This window comes from Curcuma longa, unplaced genomic scaffold, assembly GCF_044706935.1.
Source record: "Curcuma longa cultivar G26 ecotype Majalengka, Jawa Barat unplaced genomic scaffold, ITB_CL_G26_1.1 utg3290_np1212_1714210_RagTag, whole genome shotgun sequence".
In the NCBI taxonomy this organism is placed as follows: domain Eukaryota; kingdom Viridiplantae; phylum Streptophyta; class Magnoliopsida; order Zingiberales; family Zingiberaceae; genus Curcuma; species Curcuma longa.
Genome location: NW_027435602.1, coordinates 1,018,511 through 1,037,884, shown reverse-complemented (window position 1 = coordinate 1,037,884; position 19,374 = coordinate 1,018,511). Strand labels below are relative to the sequence as shown.

General features: G+C 36.2%; 1 protein-coding gene across 3 annotated transcripts; it reads right to left on the bottom strand.

The window, feature by feature from the left end:
* Nucleotides 1–1,246: 1,246 nt before the first annotated feature.
* LOC141820359 (mitogen-activated protein kinase kinase kinase 5-like) lies at nucleotides 1,247–17,321 on the bottom strand. Of its 3 annotated transcripts, XR_012601129.1 has the most exons (12): nucleotides 16,648–17,321; nucleotides 14,639–15,256; nucleotides 14,475–14,562; nucleotides 14,111–14,173; nucleotides 13,868–14,031; nucleotides 11,346–11,421; nucleotides 7,389–7,448; nucleotides 4,367–4,486; nucleotides 2,058–2,270; nucleotides 1,895–1,971; nucleotides 1,455–1,817; nucleotides 1,247–1,371 (listed from the first exon to the last, which is right to left on the bottom strand). XR_012601129.1 is itself a non-coding variant. In XM_074707652.1 (11 exons), exons 1-11 carry the CDS (start codon nucleotides 17,205–17,207, stop codon nucleotides 1,601–1,603), a joined length of 2,256 nt encoding a protein of 751 aa, XP_074563753.1. In that variant the 5' UTR covers nucleotides 17,208–17,321; the 3' UTR covers nucleotides 1,247–1,600. The 3 variants fall into 3 exon arrangements, 2 of the variants coding, with proteins under 2 accessions (XP_074563753.1, XP_074563754.1); XM_074707652.1 differs by having other exon boundaries at nucleotides 1,247–1,817; XM_074707653.1 differs by having other exon boundaries at nucleotides 1,247–1,817; nucleotides 14,639–15,253.
* Nucleotides 17,322–19,374: the final 2,053 nt, after the last annotated feature.

Here is a 19,374-nt window from a genome sequence, read left to right as displayed (position 1 = left end):
AAACTATTATATGGTCGAAAACTATTGAAGATTTAAAAAGGAATGCTACATTTAATACTATAGAGCTAGCAATTCGGAGAGAAATAAACTAAGACTGCTACAAATAATATAAATCTTAAAATTGAACAAATCATAGAAAAAAATATATAAAAATAAATTGAACACCTAAGATGATGTAAACCAATTAAGCTTACTGCTACCATAACCATATATATATATATATTAAGGATGTGTGTGTGTGTGTAAGATGATATAAGTTTTTTTTTTTCAGTTCATATGTGGTGTGCCACTTTATGTTCCTCTATCTTTCACAGGAATACTAGAGCCCTTGTGCATCATGGAGAATCAACCTCAACAAGGTCATTAAATGCCTTGATGTTCACCATCTCCTGGAGAATTTGTCTGCTGGTTTTGAAAGTAAACCACACTTTTGCAGGGAAGCAGTTGCAGCATGGCCAAGCATTCCAGTTAAATTGGAATCCTACTGCAGGTGCTGAGATGCATGAGATGCCCATGGATACACCGTTCCCTGGGTGAGTACTGTGTAGAGGTGGTTAGATCTTCCAGTCCATTTCCATATGTTCTTACTAGCTCTATGTTGTCTATCAAAGATTGATGAGTAGGTCCATCGACCAATGCTGTTGACAGAAACTGGCATCACATGAAGCAAGAAAATGAGTTACAGATATTTGGTAAGAGGAGCATACCTAAAGACACCTTAAATTTACAACTGTCTTATTGAATTTGTAGTTGCTTTGATTAATATCGTTGTCAAGTTCACGGTTTGGCCAAGTTTGTGGCTGTCGATTTGGCCAGGTCCTCGGCTGACACCAGGCTCTTATTATTCTGCTTGTTCGTTAATTAGAACAGATGGCAGAGAATTTCTTCCACTTCCTTCCATGTCCTATCAAACAGGGTCTTAATCCCTAGACATCAATATAAACGCAGCTGATACTTGTTTTGCATCTGCTACATTCACAATGGGGTTTTCTAGTTTGATAGTTAAAACTGTACGAATAAACCAGCATGATCTGTGATAAAATCACGCTTAAATGCTTCATATTAATGCTACTTCAACGTGGACGAAACCAAACATAGCTTCTGCAATCTAAAGCAGTTATCAACATGCGCAAACACTGCAACGTAAGCAATGTTATTATATTTTAGGATATCACCATCAATTCCTGTTAATTGCTACATTCACTATTAAAATCACTACATTTTGCTCTTACAATATTCTAAAAACTTCTACAACTGGGATTTGACGCAATTGCCACCCTTGATGAAGTGCTAGAATACAATAAATTTACAGTGACGGTGAATGTTTCCCAGATTACTATCAGCAGGTTGAAGCAAGCTAATTCTGAGGATCTAAAGGTCAAAAAAAAAAAAAACAGAAAATGTAAGCTCATGGTTAATGATAATTCCTACATTAACCTATGATGAAGAAGCACCATGGAAATGAAGGGGTAAATGCATTGAGCGGCCCCAACATTGAATCCTTGCAGTCTTTGTTTCATTTTGAAGCCATGGGAATACAGAATCTTGGGATTCGTCCAGTAAGTTTGGCACAATGCTGCACGAAAGCTTAAACGTCGTTCTAGTGAACTTTCTCATGTGGCTTGGGTAATGCATACAGCTGGAAATTTCCTGTATCCAACAGCACGCCGTTCAGAGTATTTGCAGGATTGCTAGCTGAGCTCAATCTACTATGACTTGGCTGTGGTGACACCAAGCCTGGAGTACTCTCAGGAACAGAACGTGATACAGTAGGAACTGCTGTCTCAGAAGTTTCTAGATGACAGTGACTATTTTCCCTGAAGTGGAAAAATTGTAACATTTGAATGAGAACAAATTAAACAATCATTCTATATCAAGCAAACATCAAGCTTACCCATTGCACGAGCTTTTTCCTTTAACACACAGCTCACTTCGTGATTTACTTTTCTCTCTTGGGCTGGCAGTGTTTTCCTATCATGATGTGATAAGACTTATTTAATTTGAAATGATAAAGCAAGGATTATTGGTAAAACTAGTTGAATAACACCCAGACTTACAGTTGTTTTACTTCCTGCAAGCCCTTGGAGATTACCAAGGCTATTGTAGTTATAGTGGGAGGGCCATATGAATGGATGTTCAAGCAACTTGAAGGCAGTTGGCCTTGTGGCAGGATTCCTACGAAAGCAGGATCGCAGAAAGTCTTTGCCCTCATCAGACAATGATTCAGGTATTGGCGGGTCCTTATGCAAGACTTTGAACATAGCTGCGGCCTGTTGTTAACATAACCAAATCAAATCATATCCCCATGAACCAAAATAAAAGTGCACCATAAAAGATCAATCAGCAATTTAAAGAATGTATAATTCTCTGAGAAGAATTAAATGTAACACATTAAACAAATCTTTTGCTAAGTCAATATCTTTAAGTTAAATATAGGCACCATTCACTAAGCATCAGATGAATGCTCAGTTCACCAATCAGCTAATTGCTTAGAGAACTGGAATATCCAGTGGAACTTTAATTCTTTGAATGAAGCTTGCTATCTAATCAACATGCACTTTTTTACTTTTAAATACCATTGACCACATTGCAAATTATTATTATCAAACTGTCCTAATTCATTCAGTTAGGTAATTTCTTTGACAACTGGAATATCCAGTGTGTAATTCTTTGAATGAAACTTGATATCTTTTTGCGCTTTTTTTTCCTTTTTTTGACTTACAAGTTACAACTACCGTCACTTTCAGCATCATTATCAAGACATGTTAACCCTGACTATTTGGAAATGGCTATGTATCTTACTTCTCCATTGAACTCAATGCAAAGATGTAGTATCAGACCTCTTATTTACTCTTGACAATAACTTTTTATTTTGCCTTTTCCAGTAACTGCATAGGTCATCTTAGCATTCTCATCCTTGAAACTTCAACTTTTTATAGATTCTAACAACTTAAGACAAATCAACAGAAATGAAAAACCTACCCACTGTGTCACAAAATTTTACATAACCTACGAGGCACATGGCAGTCATATAAGACCCCAGATTTTCCAGCTCACATGCCCACTATATATCCTATTCATTAATGATATCTTCATAATATCTTCTTGTTGAATAAGAGATCTAACATTTCTAAAAATTTATTTTCAAGAATTTCATATTTATCCATCTTACTTATTCACTCACTTAGAATCTATGTTTCATATATCAGTTTTACAAAAGTGACCTATAAATAATCCATGTAAGCACAACCATGCTGATGTTCTCAACTCTGTAGTACAAAAAAGGGGAAAAATAATGTTTGGGAATTTACAAAAGTTCAGCTACCTTGGTAGTGGTATAGCAAGTGATACCAAAAGAAACACATTTCAAAGTAGCAATATGCTGAAAGAACCAATGAAAATTTAAATGTAAGATCCAACTAAGGACAAGAAAAGACATGAAGCTTATCACGTGTTTAGAAAGGTATGAGCGAAGGTTGTCTTTGAGGGTATAACATGTTCTAAGTCCAGCTGCCAGTCCTAAGAGAACCAGGTATAGAGAAAATTAGGATAAGATTATTATAGCAAGAAAAGGGAGCTATAAACCCAATCATACTAAAATTTAGACAGTGACAAAGGAAATAGTTTCCATTGTGTCATTTTGTCAATTCATAAACAATCAAAAATGATTTCTCTAATCCTGAACAGGTCTGATAAGAATATGAGTGAAAAGTATACTAGGCAGCTTGGTGTCATGGAACTAGCTGATCTCCCATTTCATATTAACCAACAGTGACTCCTGCTCCTTGACCTCACAGATATTAACTTAGCCAGAAAGGAGCCACCAAGGAAAACTTAGTCATCAACCTTACTTCCTTGTCTACTACCCTCGTCGTATCTGATGTTATTATCAATACAATAATGTAAATATTATGGGCAAAACCAGCATCTGGAAGAAGGCAAGTTCTGGAAATAAGTTGGCATAGTTAACAAAAAAATAATTTAAACTAACACTTGTGGTTATTGGATCTGCAGACACGTTCATTATACTGCTCAATATATGTTTGCAATTCCAACTGTAAATTTGCTCATTATGCCCTATCAAATATCAGGAACACCAGAAACAATTCATTTTCCAAAACAATCATTATTATGAAAGGTAGTTCATAGCACAAGAATCCTGTTAATTTGGATTGTGAAATATAATAATATTAAATAGGAAAAATTATCGGCAATCAAAAACCAATAAGAAATTGTAATTTGTATCTTTATGTTGGATAATATTATCTTTACAAACATTTGCAAGAAAATTTATATGATGGTTTGATTGGTGAAAAATAAACACGCGTCTAACTGCAAATAACTAGGCATGTATGAGAAAAATTACCCCTTCTAAACCATTCCAAGGTTGTTTGCCTGTAAACATCTCAATAATAGTGCAACCCAAGCTCCAAATATCAACAGCAAGATCATAGCCAATATCTTTGTTCATCGTTGCATGCATAACCTAAATAGAGGAAATAGGTTAAACAATTAATAATTGATGTATATTAAACATGTATAAAATGGATGTTAGGTTAGTTGAGAAAGGCATCTCAAAGTCTTTGTTTTGTCAGTACTAAAACTTTAGATCAAATTTTGAAAATAATAATATTTGAACTGTGTTATTAAGGGCAGGATGCACGAAGTTCCCACCAATATGAGATCCCGGAGAAGGGCCTATTGTACGCAGCCTTATCCTGCATTGCAAGAGGCTGTTTTTGCAACTCGAACCAGTGACTACCGGGTCAAACAACAACTTTACCATTACACCAAAACTCCCCTTCAAAGTAAAAAAACAAGGCTTTACCTGCTTACTAGGTGCTTAAGAAACAAATATAATCCCATGTCCAATGGGTGTTAACTGTCAAATAAACAAAATCAGAAGTAGGCCTCGGTGCCCTCATGCTCATTTTCATCCTCCTATGGAGCAGAGCGGTTGCAATAGATATCTAAAAGATATCACAGCTGCTGTATCATGTGGCCATGAAAGGTCAGGTCAAACCTCTCCCTTCTTCGCTCTTGTGATGCAAATCGGCATCAATTTGTTGGGTATTGTGCCCACTTGCGACAGGCACCTTGAGTCTAAGGGTGTCTTCTCCAACTGACATTGATGGATTTTGCTTCATTTGTGGAAGCTTCAAAACCAAGGGGCTATTGTATTCCCAGACTGTTTGTATGCATTCCAATAGTGGTGGTGGTGAGTGGCTTGTGCAGATTATGAGTTTGCTGGCTTGAGTACCTATTTAGGCTCGTAATGGTCTGCCAGTGGCATGTGTGAGCTTGTCTTAGGGATTCTTTTCTAATGGCTTTGTGGGATCCTAACATCCATGGGCTGTGTTGAGTGAACCGAATAAACTGGTCCTACCTTGAGACCTTTGTCTATTTAATTCCTGGCTTGTGTTTTTAATTGTCCTACCAATACATATGGTGCAGGCTTTTGGCCGTCTCCTTCCCGAATAACAAATATCAATCGACTACAAAATATCTATGTTACTCACTGTCTCCTTACCCAAATAATAAATATCATTCAACTACCAAAAACAAACTGTTATTCTGACAGCATAAGTAGAAATCCAACGTGGGTATGGAACTATGGATCCAAGTGCGATTATTTCTGAAAATTTGTAGACATGGTCAATAGTATCAAGGGTCAACTCAAAGTGTACATAAGCACAAAAGGGGTAAATAGAGTCCGATTCTAACAGAAAAAACTAGTCAAAAGGCAACTTTACATACAATGTATAGAAATTTGACTTTAAAACATCACCAGAATATCCTATCAAGCAATGCATGTGTAGAAACCAAAAATATACAATTTTGCCGTAAAATCGTCTAAACATCTTGTGAAATTCTCAACATTGTTGGAAAGAAAACTCCCTTTATCTTGTGCATTAGCTTCTCTTTCAAATGCTGATGTAGGATTATTCTTATCTATTGTTGAATAGTTGTGATGAAACAAGCAACTGAGAACATACTGCATCCATTTAGGTTAGCTGCATTCTCATAGTTATGCATCAACTATATATGTATGAAGTTCTGGTTTTAGGAAACTCGAATTAACAGTACTATGATGATTACAATTATAAGGATCTTAGGGCCTGTTTAATTCGAGAGAAAGTTAGGGGGGAAAATCTAGGAGTGGAAGTACAAAAGATGACAAAATATTCTGTTTACCTGGATCTTAGGGAAGAAAGATAACAGATGAATTTAAAATCATACCAATCCGATCATCCCAAAAGTATCAAGAAAGTGAAAAGTGATAGATTTAAAACAAAAAATGGCCAATTTACCCTTTTTTCTATAAGACATGATTAATATCATAGTTAAAATTCTCATTATCTATTTTCATGATCCTATCTTCTCTACTTCCTTCCAAAATAACAACACTCCACTTTCACTATTCTAATAAATAACATGAGGTTGAAAAAAATTAAGCTTGCTTCCTCACCTAATATATATATTCTCTTCATATCTACCTTCCCTGATTTCTATCTTTACAAGTAAAACGGGCCTTAGGTAGAACAATGTTATATAGAAGGAGACAGATCCAAACTCACAAAGAAATCTAATACTACTTGGTATATCACAAGAAATCAACAATGTTATATAGAAATAAATGTTTCCACACATTGGACGAAACCTCATAAAGAGGAAACCTTGTTATGCAAAGATGATTAATATGAGAGGATTAAGGTTCCTTTTAAAAGACTCTAACCTATACAAAATCGAAAATAAACTAGCAATACTTAAGAAAGGAAATAAAACTGTATACCTACAAGCCCCTAGTAATACTATGAAATAAACAAAATTATGAACTAGGAAAAAACCAAATTAAATTAAATTTCTACCAAAACTTATCTACAATCCTAATAAGGCAATTATCAACTTTGAGATTTTATTTATGGTGCATTTAGTTCATGAAATGGAATAAACAAGCAATAGAATATGGAAACCAATAACAAGCGCTAATTGATTAATTCTCCAATCCAAATGGCCTATCCAACCTACCTAGTTAGGCTGATCGAATATGTTATTTGAAGAATATAATTGATAAGGAAGAATTAGTATGAAAATAGAGCAAGGAATATGTTATTGACGCTAAATCATGTCAATATCATTACTACATAAATTTGTCCATTTATCAACATAGTTGTATCATCAAGCAAGATGAGGTGAAAAGCTATTTTATGTTCACTGAGCAAAGAAAAAAGAATTCTTTAAATTTTTCTTTTTTCACAAGGCAGAAACAAGCTAAGAGAAACTATTTTTGGCATTCAGTATCTCCTTGTATCTAATAAAAAGTAAAAGAATAAATATCAACTTCAATAACACAACCAATAGGAAATGATCACAACCTAGAAAATTACCTCAGGAGCCATCCAATACGGTGATCCTTTTAATGAAAGAGCCCCTGCTACACCGCTCAGCTGTTCAACAGACCAAAAAAGAAACTGTCAGTTAAATCAGCATAAGTAAAAAATCTGCAAACAAAAAGAACACTGAACTATACTTGCAAGAAAGGATATACTTGTCAATGGATATCAGGGTGTGAAGGCATGCATGTACATACTGGGAAACATAATTACATATGACATGTACGATGTAAGAGAAGACTGAGATTAGTGCTAAAATCCAAAAACAAGTGATGTATTTGATTAGTGCTAAAATCCTAAAGCACATTACGAACAGTACATATTTCTTGTCAGTTGAAGTAACATATAAAGACTAGGGCGTTTTGAGACCTAGAAATAAGGGGTGTCTATCTCTTCTTATATATATATTTTTTTAAAACAGTTATTTAATTGGTAAATATATGAAATATAGCATAAGTTTTAATGTTTTTCTCAAATCTACTGCAACCATTCATTTTTACCTAATCTAGCACAATATTTAAATTTGCATTAAAATCCAGTATTTATCATTACTGCGTCTTATTTCCATTAAAATGATAATGTGGTAACTTATTATAATTATTAAAAAAAAAAGCAGTGATCCCTGCTAGTACAATTGGAATTTGTCCAAGAATCTTGGGTGCTATCTATGAAAAATTAAAAGATTTGGGATTCAATGCTAGTCTCGTAGATCTCATGCAAAGTTGCTTGCCCATTACAAAGGAGGGGCATCAAGTACAATCACTTGATTGATTGACTTAAATCCTAGTGGCAATTTCAAGAATAGATCGACTCACATCACATTAGCATAATTGCAACTTCCCTCTCAAAAAAGATTAATTTTATTTAATTAGCTATTTACTTGAAATTCTATGCATTTAATTAGTTTTTCTCATAAAATTTCATATTTCAATTCTACTTGCAAACAGGGAAAGAATCCTAGGAAATTCCTATCGTAACATTTAATAAAAAGAATCTCATGCTAATTTAAAGGTCTTCTAATGATACCTTAGATGAGCCTTTAACAATGAAATCTTAGAAGAAATCATGGTTTGAAATCTTGTATCGTATTGAGCAACAAAGTCAAAATGGATCATTCTGATAAATCATCAAAACTCGATATTACTGGACACAAACAATGTCTCATGTGGAGATGCACTTTGCAAGAATGATTATAGTGCATGAGTATTCTTTGAGAATCTCAATCCATGTTTTAAGGTTTTAATAAATAAAAGTAAAAGTGATTCTTTAAAGATATATGAAAAAGGGATGTCATTGTACAATTGCTAGAAACAATATGAAAGTAGGGTGGCAGTGATTATTGACATGTTGACAGCTATGCATTAACAGAAAGGATGTAGCGATAATGATTGGATTTATGCCAATTAATGCACATTTTATCAATAATGATTGGAAGTTTGAAATTTGACTTCCAAGGTATAAATTTAATTTAAGTTAGTTTATTGTGATTGACACCTGAATTGAAAGTATAAGAGAGATTATTATTTATGGGTAAGGAACAAAAAGAAGAGAGAAGTTTGAGGAAATCACTCATCAACTAAAACCAAAATGCTTCAATAAGATTATAGAACGCTGTAAATTCAACTTGTTTGATGCTTGAACCTGTGCATTTAGTTATAAGGTAGCCAACAAGATTCACATCATAAATCTATTTCATCCAAAAGACTATTAGATTATAAATTTGTCAAAGGTGAAAGCTGTTTTATGGCGTGACTTTGTTATTTTCAAAAGCCACTGAAAACAAGCCACATCTCAAATGTTTACATTGGGAACTTGTTTGTTTTAGCAAATTTTCTAAAGATTTTCCAAAAATTATCTCATTTTTTTAAATAGAATTTAAAATTCGAAAAATTAATAAAATATATGTTTAAAATTGATTTTTTTGGCACAATTTAATTTATTAGAGGTTAGCGATGTCATAAAGATTTATTTTTCTTTTCAATTTTTAATTATTTTTTAAATTGGTATACATATTAAAATAGATAAATTTAATTAAAGTAAAGGTGTAATTGTAATTTCAAAACTTCTTGGACCTTTTTGCAAAAGTGTGATTAAAAGGTACTTCTTCCATGACTCGTTCTCCAAAGAACCGGCCTTTTTCTTTTCTTTTTTCCCAAAACCCTAACTTTCACATCTAAACCCTAAACTCTCCCTTACTAAAAGATTTGTGTGATTACTTGTAATTTAGAACTTCAGCTCTACCCTTTAAAAGAGCCAGTGATTATTTGTTGTTTAAAGCTTCAACTCCACCCTCTAAAAGAGTTGCATACTACTTGTAGTTTAGAACTTCGACTCTACCCTCTAAGAGTTGTGTGATTACTTGTAATTTAGAGCTTCGGCTCCACCCTCTAAAAGGGTTGTGTGGCTAGTAATTTAAAGTTTTGCTCCACCCTCAAAGAGTTGTGTAATTACTAGTAGTCTAGAGCTTCGGCTCTGCTCTCTAAGTGTTGCATAATTACTTGTAGTATAGAGCAGTTAGATCCGTGCACAAAGAGGACTCTTGAGTCTTTCCACGCGTTCATAGGCTTCGATCAAATTGAGATGATTTTCCTCACTGGGTGGATTATTGGTCGTTCACCCTATTTTTATATGAGATGCCCCTTTAAATGGTTTGCAAGTCATTCACCCTATATATGTACGTATATGTGCATGCATATAATGTATTTCGTATTTGGTAGATTGTGAATCGTTCACCCTATGTATATACGATACATCTTTATTGGATAGATTGCAGATCGTTCACCCTTTATATATATTTGCAATGTAACTCGTATTGAGTAGATTGTAGGCCGTTCACTCCACATATATACAATACATCTTTACCGGATGGATTGCTATTTGTTCACCTTATATTTATATGTGATTACAATGCACTTCATTTTGGATAAATCGCAGGTTGTTTATCCATATATATACATGATGCATCCTTTACTGGATAGATTACAAGTCGTCTGCTGTATATAGTATGTATATATAGATTGATTGATAAATTAAATAAAGAATAATAGTAAGAGAAATAAATGAGAAAGTATGAGAAATGATAAAACCGTTTAAGAGAAAATTTTAAAATAAATTGTGTTAAGAGATTAATGAAGTTAAGTATAGAAAATTATGACCTTCGCTATCTATTGTTATTTGGACTCTTATGAGATGCACCATTTTACATCATGCACTTCTTTTATATACCTACTTTGCATTTTTGTGCTCACTTTTAGAGTTTTTGACCTCTAGATTAATTGTTGAGATACATACATAACACTAGCGAAGTTACTTCACAAGTATGCATGTAGTTAATTAGTTAGTCTTTGTATATATTTTGCTCTGGCATTGTTACAGTTCACGTGCAGCGAGAGAATCTAGCATTGTGATAAGCCTAACTCGTGCGGAGCGTGACAATAATTTCATACCGAGCATATGGCACGGTAGAACCATATCTTTCCAATAAATAATTTGATACTATTGAGCACAAGTAACCTATCTTATGTTAGTGCATCAAGTTCATTAATTTTTTATAGTTTATGTTTGTACAACACAATGTCATAACTATATTTTTCTCACAAAGTCCAAATTTAGCTATATCGTTGTGTTCTCATCTTTTTTTCTTCATCTCCGCCATCTTTCCTCCTCTAATTTGCCACCAACAGTTTCATCCCGTCAAAAAATAGAAACTATAGCATCATTCAAAATTTTGAACCTTGGTTCATTTTATATTTGAGACAACCTAAGTAGTTTGAATTTTATGGAGTAATTAATGCTTCTTATATTCAAGAAACCAACAAAATTTCACAGATCTTTAGCAATTGCCATAAACTAACCATTAAACTTGAAAAAAAAAAGAATAAGGAAACACAATACTCCAGTAGACAGAGGACAGAAAAATAAATACACAAAAGCAGTAACATAGAAGCATACATGCTTTGCCATCCCAAAATCAGCTAACTTGACAACGCCATGTACATCAACAAGCAAATTTGCTCCTTTGATATCCCTGCAAGAGTGTTGGCATTCTTTAGAAAAAGCATGGTCATCTTTTGCTGGAAAATGTCAATAAGCAGTGGTAGATACAGAACTTCAGATGTTCAGCAATGCCAAGATGAGAACTACAGAATAAATATATCACATGTACTGCATTTTTATTATAGTTGTGTAAATAAAAATAAAACCAATTGCCATAATTTGAATAAGTTTAATTCATGAATTTGCTCCATATAACAAACAAATATTTAAGCTGATCAAACAGCAATAAACCATGACTACAAACCAGAGCAAGGTAAAGCAATCAAAGATGAGCTAATCGACAAGCCAGTGAAACAAAGCAAATGGGTTACAAGAAATTTTAAACAACACCATACAAGTAGCATACATTGAAGGTAACAATATGGTGTACATATTAGCATTACTTTTATTACTAAATTGTTATTGTAGAATTTGGAGACAACATAGGCATCATCATGAAATAAGTATTACATGGTATATATAGACATGATAAACTCTTAAGCTAGAAGTGCTAATGTGGCACTAAAGTTACTATATCTAATACCTAATAAATCCAATAGCCCCCTCAACCTGAAGCAATAACATCATCTTGACCAAAATGAAGCAAAAGCATTCACAAATATGACAAAACTCTAGGAGTTAACAAAGCATATAGTTAATGATCCCTTGGAACTCAGTTAAGCAAAGGCTCTAAAAATAGTCAATAAAGTATGTGAGCAATGATTCCTTTGATCTCAAGTTAGCAAAGCTCTAAAAATTGTTGATATAGCACTCAGATCAAAACACAGTCAATGATGCCTTTGACCTTAGACTGAAAAAGAGAAGAGATAAAGAGACAAGATAAAGTGAAAGGAGAATGACTAGAGATTTCACAAACTACTCTCTCGGGTGCCCTACTCTTTGCTAGATTTTGCAAAGTGAAAATTGGACATTTGTGTTCTATTAAGGTATTCATTGGAGACAAAAAGCACAGCTCAACCAATCCTGGACGTAGCAAAACGAGAGCGGGGTATTTTTTCCATTTAGGTTTCATGTTTTAGGTGGTATATTCAGCACACAAATAGGATAAATAAGATATACTAAAAGAAGGGGGAAAACAAAATTTGGCTGGGATTTAAGGAAGGAAAAAGAAGACAGATAGCCAAAAAGTCCCCCTCGAGATGCAGCCTGAAGAAGACTACAAAAAAGGCTACATTGCTGCCTAGAATACCATCATGGAAAACTTCCTTAGGTGGATCCATAGTGATAGAAGAGCAATGCCATAGAAGTCTACTCAAGATAAACAAAAAGCCACTACCAAAGATGATTCTATAGCAAACTTGACGAACCCACAGCTCATGGATAATCAACACATATATTATATAGATCTGTTGAAGAAAAAAGTTTAAAAAGAAACCAATCTGGAAACACATTTTAGAAATTCTAGTCTGAAATCTGTGTGAGGAAAGGGAAACAAGAGAGTAGGACACAGAATCGATTTAGAAATCTGCAAATAACCCTAGAAAAGTTGTTGAAATTTGAATAAATTTCTACATCGGTAATGAATATTTGTAGAAATGCAAATCTTGATAATCAAAGAATTCAGATTTGAAGAAGAGATGCACTCATCATGCACTCAATTAAGAAATCCAGCCTCAACCATTAGAGGCAGAGAAGATTATCGAGAATCAGAAAAGCAAAACACACGAAATCTGATAGTGTCCTAGGAATCAAGGCCAGTGAAGAGGCTAGTTTTCCTCTGATAGAATATAAATTGGAAAAGTAAATAAATAAAGTGGAAACAAATTGGAATAAAAGCTCTTGGATCTGCTTGAGGAAAGTGGCAAACTGGAAACAGATCAGAAATTGGAGGATCAGAGAAGATCATCAGAACACAATAGTAGAAATAGAAAAAGCAAAATCGCTGATCTGGAATCACTTAGGGCTTGCAGCGGCTGGTAGCAACGGCCCCTGCTGGTAAGCCAACCCTACCAGACTTGGGTAAAGCACACCATAACCACAAAGGAGGGAATAGATTCTCTCCTAGATGGAAATCAGAAGTCAAGGAGATGAGCTCACCTTCTGGAAAACAAGAGATGGAATCAGGAAATCTCAACAAATCTAAAAATATCTTGAATCAGGATCTAGAAATCTGGGAGTCTGCAATGTGGAATCAACAAAGGCTTGGAATTGGAAATCAGCTTTTCCATCTGAGAAGTTTAACAAGATAATACACGTGTTACAATGGTTGACTATAATATAAATATCTCACTGTCAATCTAGTGAGGTTTCTCCTGTACATATAGTAGGGAATGCTTTTATAAATCCTACACAACATACCATTCTCAGATAGCAGTTTGAATAAAATGTCAACATTTGAAGAGAAATGAGTGGAGGTACAACAGCATGCTAAACCATAGAAGTCCAAGGGTGTTCACAGTAACTAGAAGGATACAGACCTGTGCATTATGTTCTTACTATGCAAGTAGGCCAACCCTTTGAGAATATGACGAGTGAAATTGCGGACAACTGATTCTGTCATAGCCCCACAATGATCACGAACATATTTACTAATTGAGCCAGGATGAACATACTCTAGATATATGTAAAGCTGATCATCAATCTGCATAAAAAAGGTAACATATAAAACAAGCTTCAAACACTAGCATAAGTACCAAAGATAGCCATTAAAAAGAGCTTACAGTTTCACTCCCATAGTACTGGACAATATTTGGATGCTCAAACTGGCTAAGAACCTTTATTTCCTGCATAACAAGAAATGAAGTAATTTAAATCACAAATAAATAAATAACCAATAATTAAAATGACCTCTTGAATACAATATGTTGCCTTTTGACACTTAAGATTGAAAGTGTATTTAAGCATCAACTATCTAAGATAAGTTATGAAAATAATCAAGCTAAAATGAAAAGAGGAAAGTCTTTGTAGATACAAAATGGGTATACAAAGATTACTTGAAAATGCCCTAAATTAATACAAGAACAAGGCATTCTTACTATTTCTTTTGTTTTATTTTTGAAAAAAAAAAAACATTTTTTTCCAAACCTGCTCCAACTGTTTTATGCATTCTGAAGATTTGGCATCATCGGGAATTATATTAACTTCTTTCATTGCACATAAAGCTCCTGTGTGCCTGTTGAAAATTTAAGTCTGATAAAGTGGTAAAAGGAGGCCTGATACACATACATCAAACAGGATAGTATACAGACCTGTTGGTGGCCTCATAAACATTCCCAAATGTGCCACTTCCAATAAGCTTTCCTTTCTTCCACTGACTTTTCAATGCCTCAGGTTTCACACCATTCCCTGAGTGTGAAGGAGATACAGCTCCAGGAGGAAGAGGAAGTGGGTGTCCATTAACATTACCGCCATTCTCATGAGAAGCTGCAGAGTTATCACCGAACATTTTTGTGTGTAAAGGGGATGAAGGTGTACTGAGATTCCGGGGTCTTGGGTCAGGACTTCTAATTGTTGGACTGTTACATGGTGAATGATCAGGACTCTGAACAACTTTCTCTGGAGAGAAAGCTGACAGCAATTCTGTGGATGATCTCTCTGGAGAAGACCAGACCTGCTGTCCTGGAGTAGCAATGGCAAAAGTAGAAAAATCTACATTACTCGATCTTCGAGGGCTACACAAAGGACTTTGCACAGGACTTGAGAACCCGCTTGTTGGAACACTTTTTGAAGGTATATTGAGCCTGAAGGCAGCAGTGCCAGCATAATTTGGATCTTGAAACAGCTTTCTCTGATTTCTAAAAGTAAAACCATTCATTGAGATGCCTCTCTGCTCTGAACTACTGGATGAAATTGGGTGATGCAACCTACTGCCAAAGAAGCAAGTAAAAAAGTAAACTATCATACAGCAGCAGATTTAGTTCTGGAGTGCCACTGCACAAAAGGAAAAAAATATATAATCTTGATGTAAAGAAAGAAAAAAATGATAATTCAGACATGAAATTGCATGATCACTGGAAACCAAAATACTGCAGTATGTTCCAAATTCAGAGATGCTTCAACTCACAAAATATGTGATAGAGAACTTCTATGTTCACAGGTCCACAAACAGAAAATACAAAGATGTTTTAAGAGTAACGGGAAGATTAGCATGAAGAAATCAAAACAATAGTTAGATGACAAAGAATGTGCATGCCCTATGAATTTTCAAGCTAAAACAAAACAGATTTAACCTTGAGCTACAGATACATCTAGACGGCGAAGAATGTGTAACCCCTACAAATTTTCAATCTAAAATGAAACAGATTTAACCTTGGACCACAGACACATTTTAAAACAACTGATCTATGTTCTCATTGTTTCAAAGTTACTCCTCGATCCCCATCATGGTAGGTCTCAATGAGCATCATAATAACACAAATCTTTCATGATTGTAAAGTAGACCTTATGAATAAACTATGCTTATATTTGCTGAATGAAGTTTGAAAGCCAAGGATGATCCATTTATGAAAGGTAGGTTTTTTCAACAACAATATTCTTATGGCATTATGATGCAGCATCGCTTTCATAGTGAAGAGTAGAAAAGGCAAATGAGTTTACCTATCTCTATGTAGTCACAATTATCCTTTTCATAGTTGTTCTTAGTAATATTAAACACAACTGCTCTATTCTTCATTATGTTTCATCCATCTTTACAACTATTGTAGGTGTGGATCTATCTGCCTAGCTCCTTTTGCAGAAGGCTGATGTTTAAGCTTTATTATCAAATGCTGAAGCAGCCAGTTAATGGGAAACTAAACAATTGTATGCGGTTACAAGAAAAATCATCATCAAAGTGGGAAACATAAAATGGTGGGTTATGTAGTCTGATAGACACATCACAAATTGGAATGTATTACTCATTATCTAGTAATTGAAGGGAGAATAAAAAACAAAGAACTACATAAATTTTCACAGAAAAATAACACATTAACAAAATCCAGTAAATAACAGTAAAACTTCCTGAAGTTACTACTTCAGTTATCTCCTAGTTATTGAACACTCAAAAAGCATCAACTAACACTGTTTGCAAGGATCAACAATGTTTCTATTAGATAAGCTTGTTAAAATCGTCTGATTCATGAAGTGAGTCAGAGTAAGAATTATTGCCATTTATTGGTTCTGCATACGTCAACACCGATTTTGATTATACTAGTTTAAGGTTGTTAGTATATTTGAACAAGTATAGAGTTGTCTGAGTGGGAATCAGAAATGAGCTCACCTTCCGACATCACCAGCTGGGGAGATCCTATCATGGAATGGCTCCACGACAGTGGAAACTTCCGTGGCCACATAAGCCCCTTCATTACCCTCTGATCTGTTCGTAAACTCTGATGGAGAAGGAAGGCGGCAGCGCGCTGAGTTAGGCGACGGGAACCCAAACCCCAAAGCCGATACATGCGCGGAATCCCGATGAGCAGATGCGGCTTCTTGCGTCGCGGACCCAGGCAAAGGAAGCGGGCACGGCAGTAGCACAGGGGCCGACACAGTCCGGCCCGGGTTGCTGTCGATGTTGCCCGGGGAGGGCGAAGCGATGGGTAAGCTCGCGGATCTCGGACCGGCGGTGGCCGAGTCGAAGGAAAGCCCTCCTACGTCAACATCACTGAAGTGGCGAAGCTCGGGGCGGCGGGTGAGTCGGCACTGGGAATCGCCACGGCGGGTCCAGAAGTGAAGGTCTCTAGAGCGGCTACGGGCGGTGGCACCGGGAGAGGAGGCGGCGGAGGACGGGGAGGAGGTAGAAGAGGAGGGCGATCCGGCGCTCTTACGGTTCCACCAAGGCATGGCGACGGCGAGAGGGGGCGACCATGGTACGGGGGCAGATGCCTCAACACGATGGGCGAGGGCGAAGGCCCCGAATCGCCGAAAGCATCGCCCACGACGAAGGTGGAAACCGGAAACCGGAAACCGGAAACCTAGGACAGAATGGGGGGAGGCGAAATAGGCAAAGCTGGTGGTGGGCTACATCTTGTCTGCGAGCATCGCTGCCTTACGCGGCTTCGCGTACTCAGCAGCGGCAAGAAGTCAAACCGTTTACCTTCTCCTTTGCATGGGCTAACAGAGATAATTATTTTTTAAGGGGCAGTTCTAAATCTCTCTCTCTCTTTGAATTCTATACGAACTACAGCACAGAGCCACGTGGCGTCAGGTGTTCGAATGAACACAAAGGTTTAAAGTTTATTTTAACATCAATCTCAATAATTCAATCTCTTTCTCGTTTAAATCCTACGTTGTTTCTTCACCGAATCACTTTTAGTATTCCCCAAAAGTAAATGTGTAACTACGTTGAACGGTCACATTCACGTAGTAGATAACTATGCATTGAAAAAATAAAAAAGTAGTACAATAGAGCAAAGATGAGCTAAGAAGAGTGAATAATTATTCTTCTGTAAATATAAACTAATATTACTTAATTAGCAAGAAGTAATCCGTGGAGGGACTCTAAAGTCCTAATTAGGGAGTCCACCGAAGCTCGTTAATATTGGAGATAAAAAAAACTTGGGACCAGATGATTGGAGCAAAGTTTTGTACAGACGCTATAAAAGCAAACTTCCATGCAGCTGTACTGGAAAAGAAAACACTCGCAAAATGTATCCTTTGCACCTCAATTTCACCATCTCTACGATTGTTACCGGCGAAGCAATCGATCGAGAGATGAGAAAAACTCATCCGCTTCATCTTCTCGACCGATCGAGCACCCTTTCTAGTTTTACTCCCCATTCCTCCTCTTCGAATGTTCGCCCAATGGGGATGAATTCTCCGAACACGCGTGCGTATCTCTTAATTGCCTCTGCGCAGCTCAAGCTCCTTCTCCAACCACCCCTCGATCACTGCAACGCCAGGATCGCAAATACGCCAGTTAAGAAATGAAATCGATAACAAATTTCCTCTTTTTGGTCTAAGAAATTGGGAAACCAACCGACCATCGTCGAGCAGATGCATGCACCGAGGAAGCTCCCTATTGAAAACCTCGATCTTCTGCCTCTCCACCTCCAAGATCCTCACTGACTCTTCCAGCCTCGCCGCCCTCCCTCCCGTCTCCACTCTCCGTCGCCGATGCCTCCTTCAGGAATCCGGCCATGCACGGTTCTCGCCGCGAACAGAGTCATGTCCAAGCGGAGCTCTGCCGGCGTCAATACCATTCCTCGAAGATAACAAGGAGCAAATGCTACCAGCGATGCCGGAGAGAGAGGAGAATTGAAGTCGATGAGGAGCAGCCGTCCGTCCGGTTCGGTCGAACCGGCGGCGTGAGGGAAGCCGACGAGTCGTCGCGTAAGGAAAGAACAAACCGGCGCAGTCGAGTCACCGCCTCCGACGCCACAACTCCGCTGCGGAATCTTCGCACTTCACTTTGACACCCGCAAACATTTTGCGTACCGAAAAGATTCCAACCAAAGGTTCTCATCTGTTGGCTAATGGCCGGGGCCCATTGACTGCTTCAGTTTGTTTTTTTTTTTTTTTTGGATAAGGATATTAATTTTTTGGTTCAGTTTGAGTTTGCAGTGAGAGGTGGGAAATAAAATTTGGATAAATATTAAAAAAAAATGATGTATGCTTTTGTGACAAAATAAAATTTGGATAAAATAAAATTAGTGACAAATTAATACTTACAGATCAGTTGTATGCTTTTGTGATTTAGAGTTTTACTTTGTTGCAAGGAGTTTTAGGATGTTTGTGAAGTCATTATATGTCTTTATTTTTTTATTTTAATTAGTTTAGGTTTAGGTACATATAACAATTCTAGTCAAAATTATTCTTGTTAATTTCCTTAATTGGATCCAATTTTTACCTATTTAGGTCCATGTTTTGGCCAAATTTACTATATCAATTTAAGTTGCCAAAATTTCACAGTGAACCCTAAAACCTAAGCCTGAAACTCGGGAAGTCAATGCATGCCTTTGTTTTTTAATTAATTTTGACTAGTTTAGGTCAATGTAATATATATAGTCTG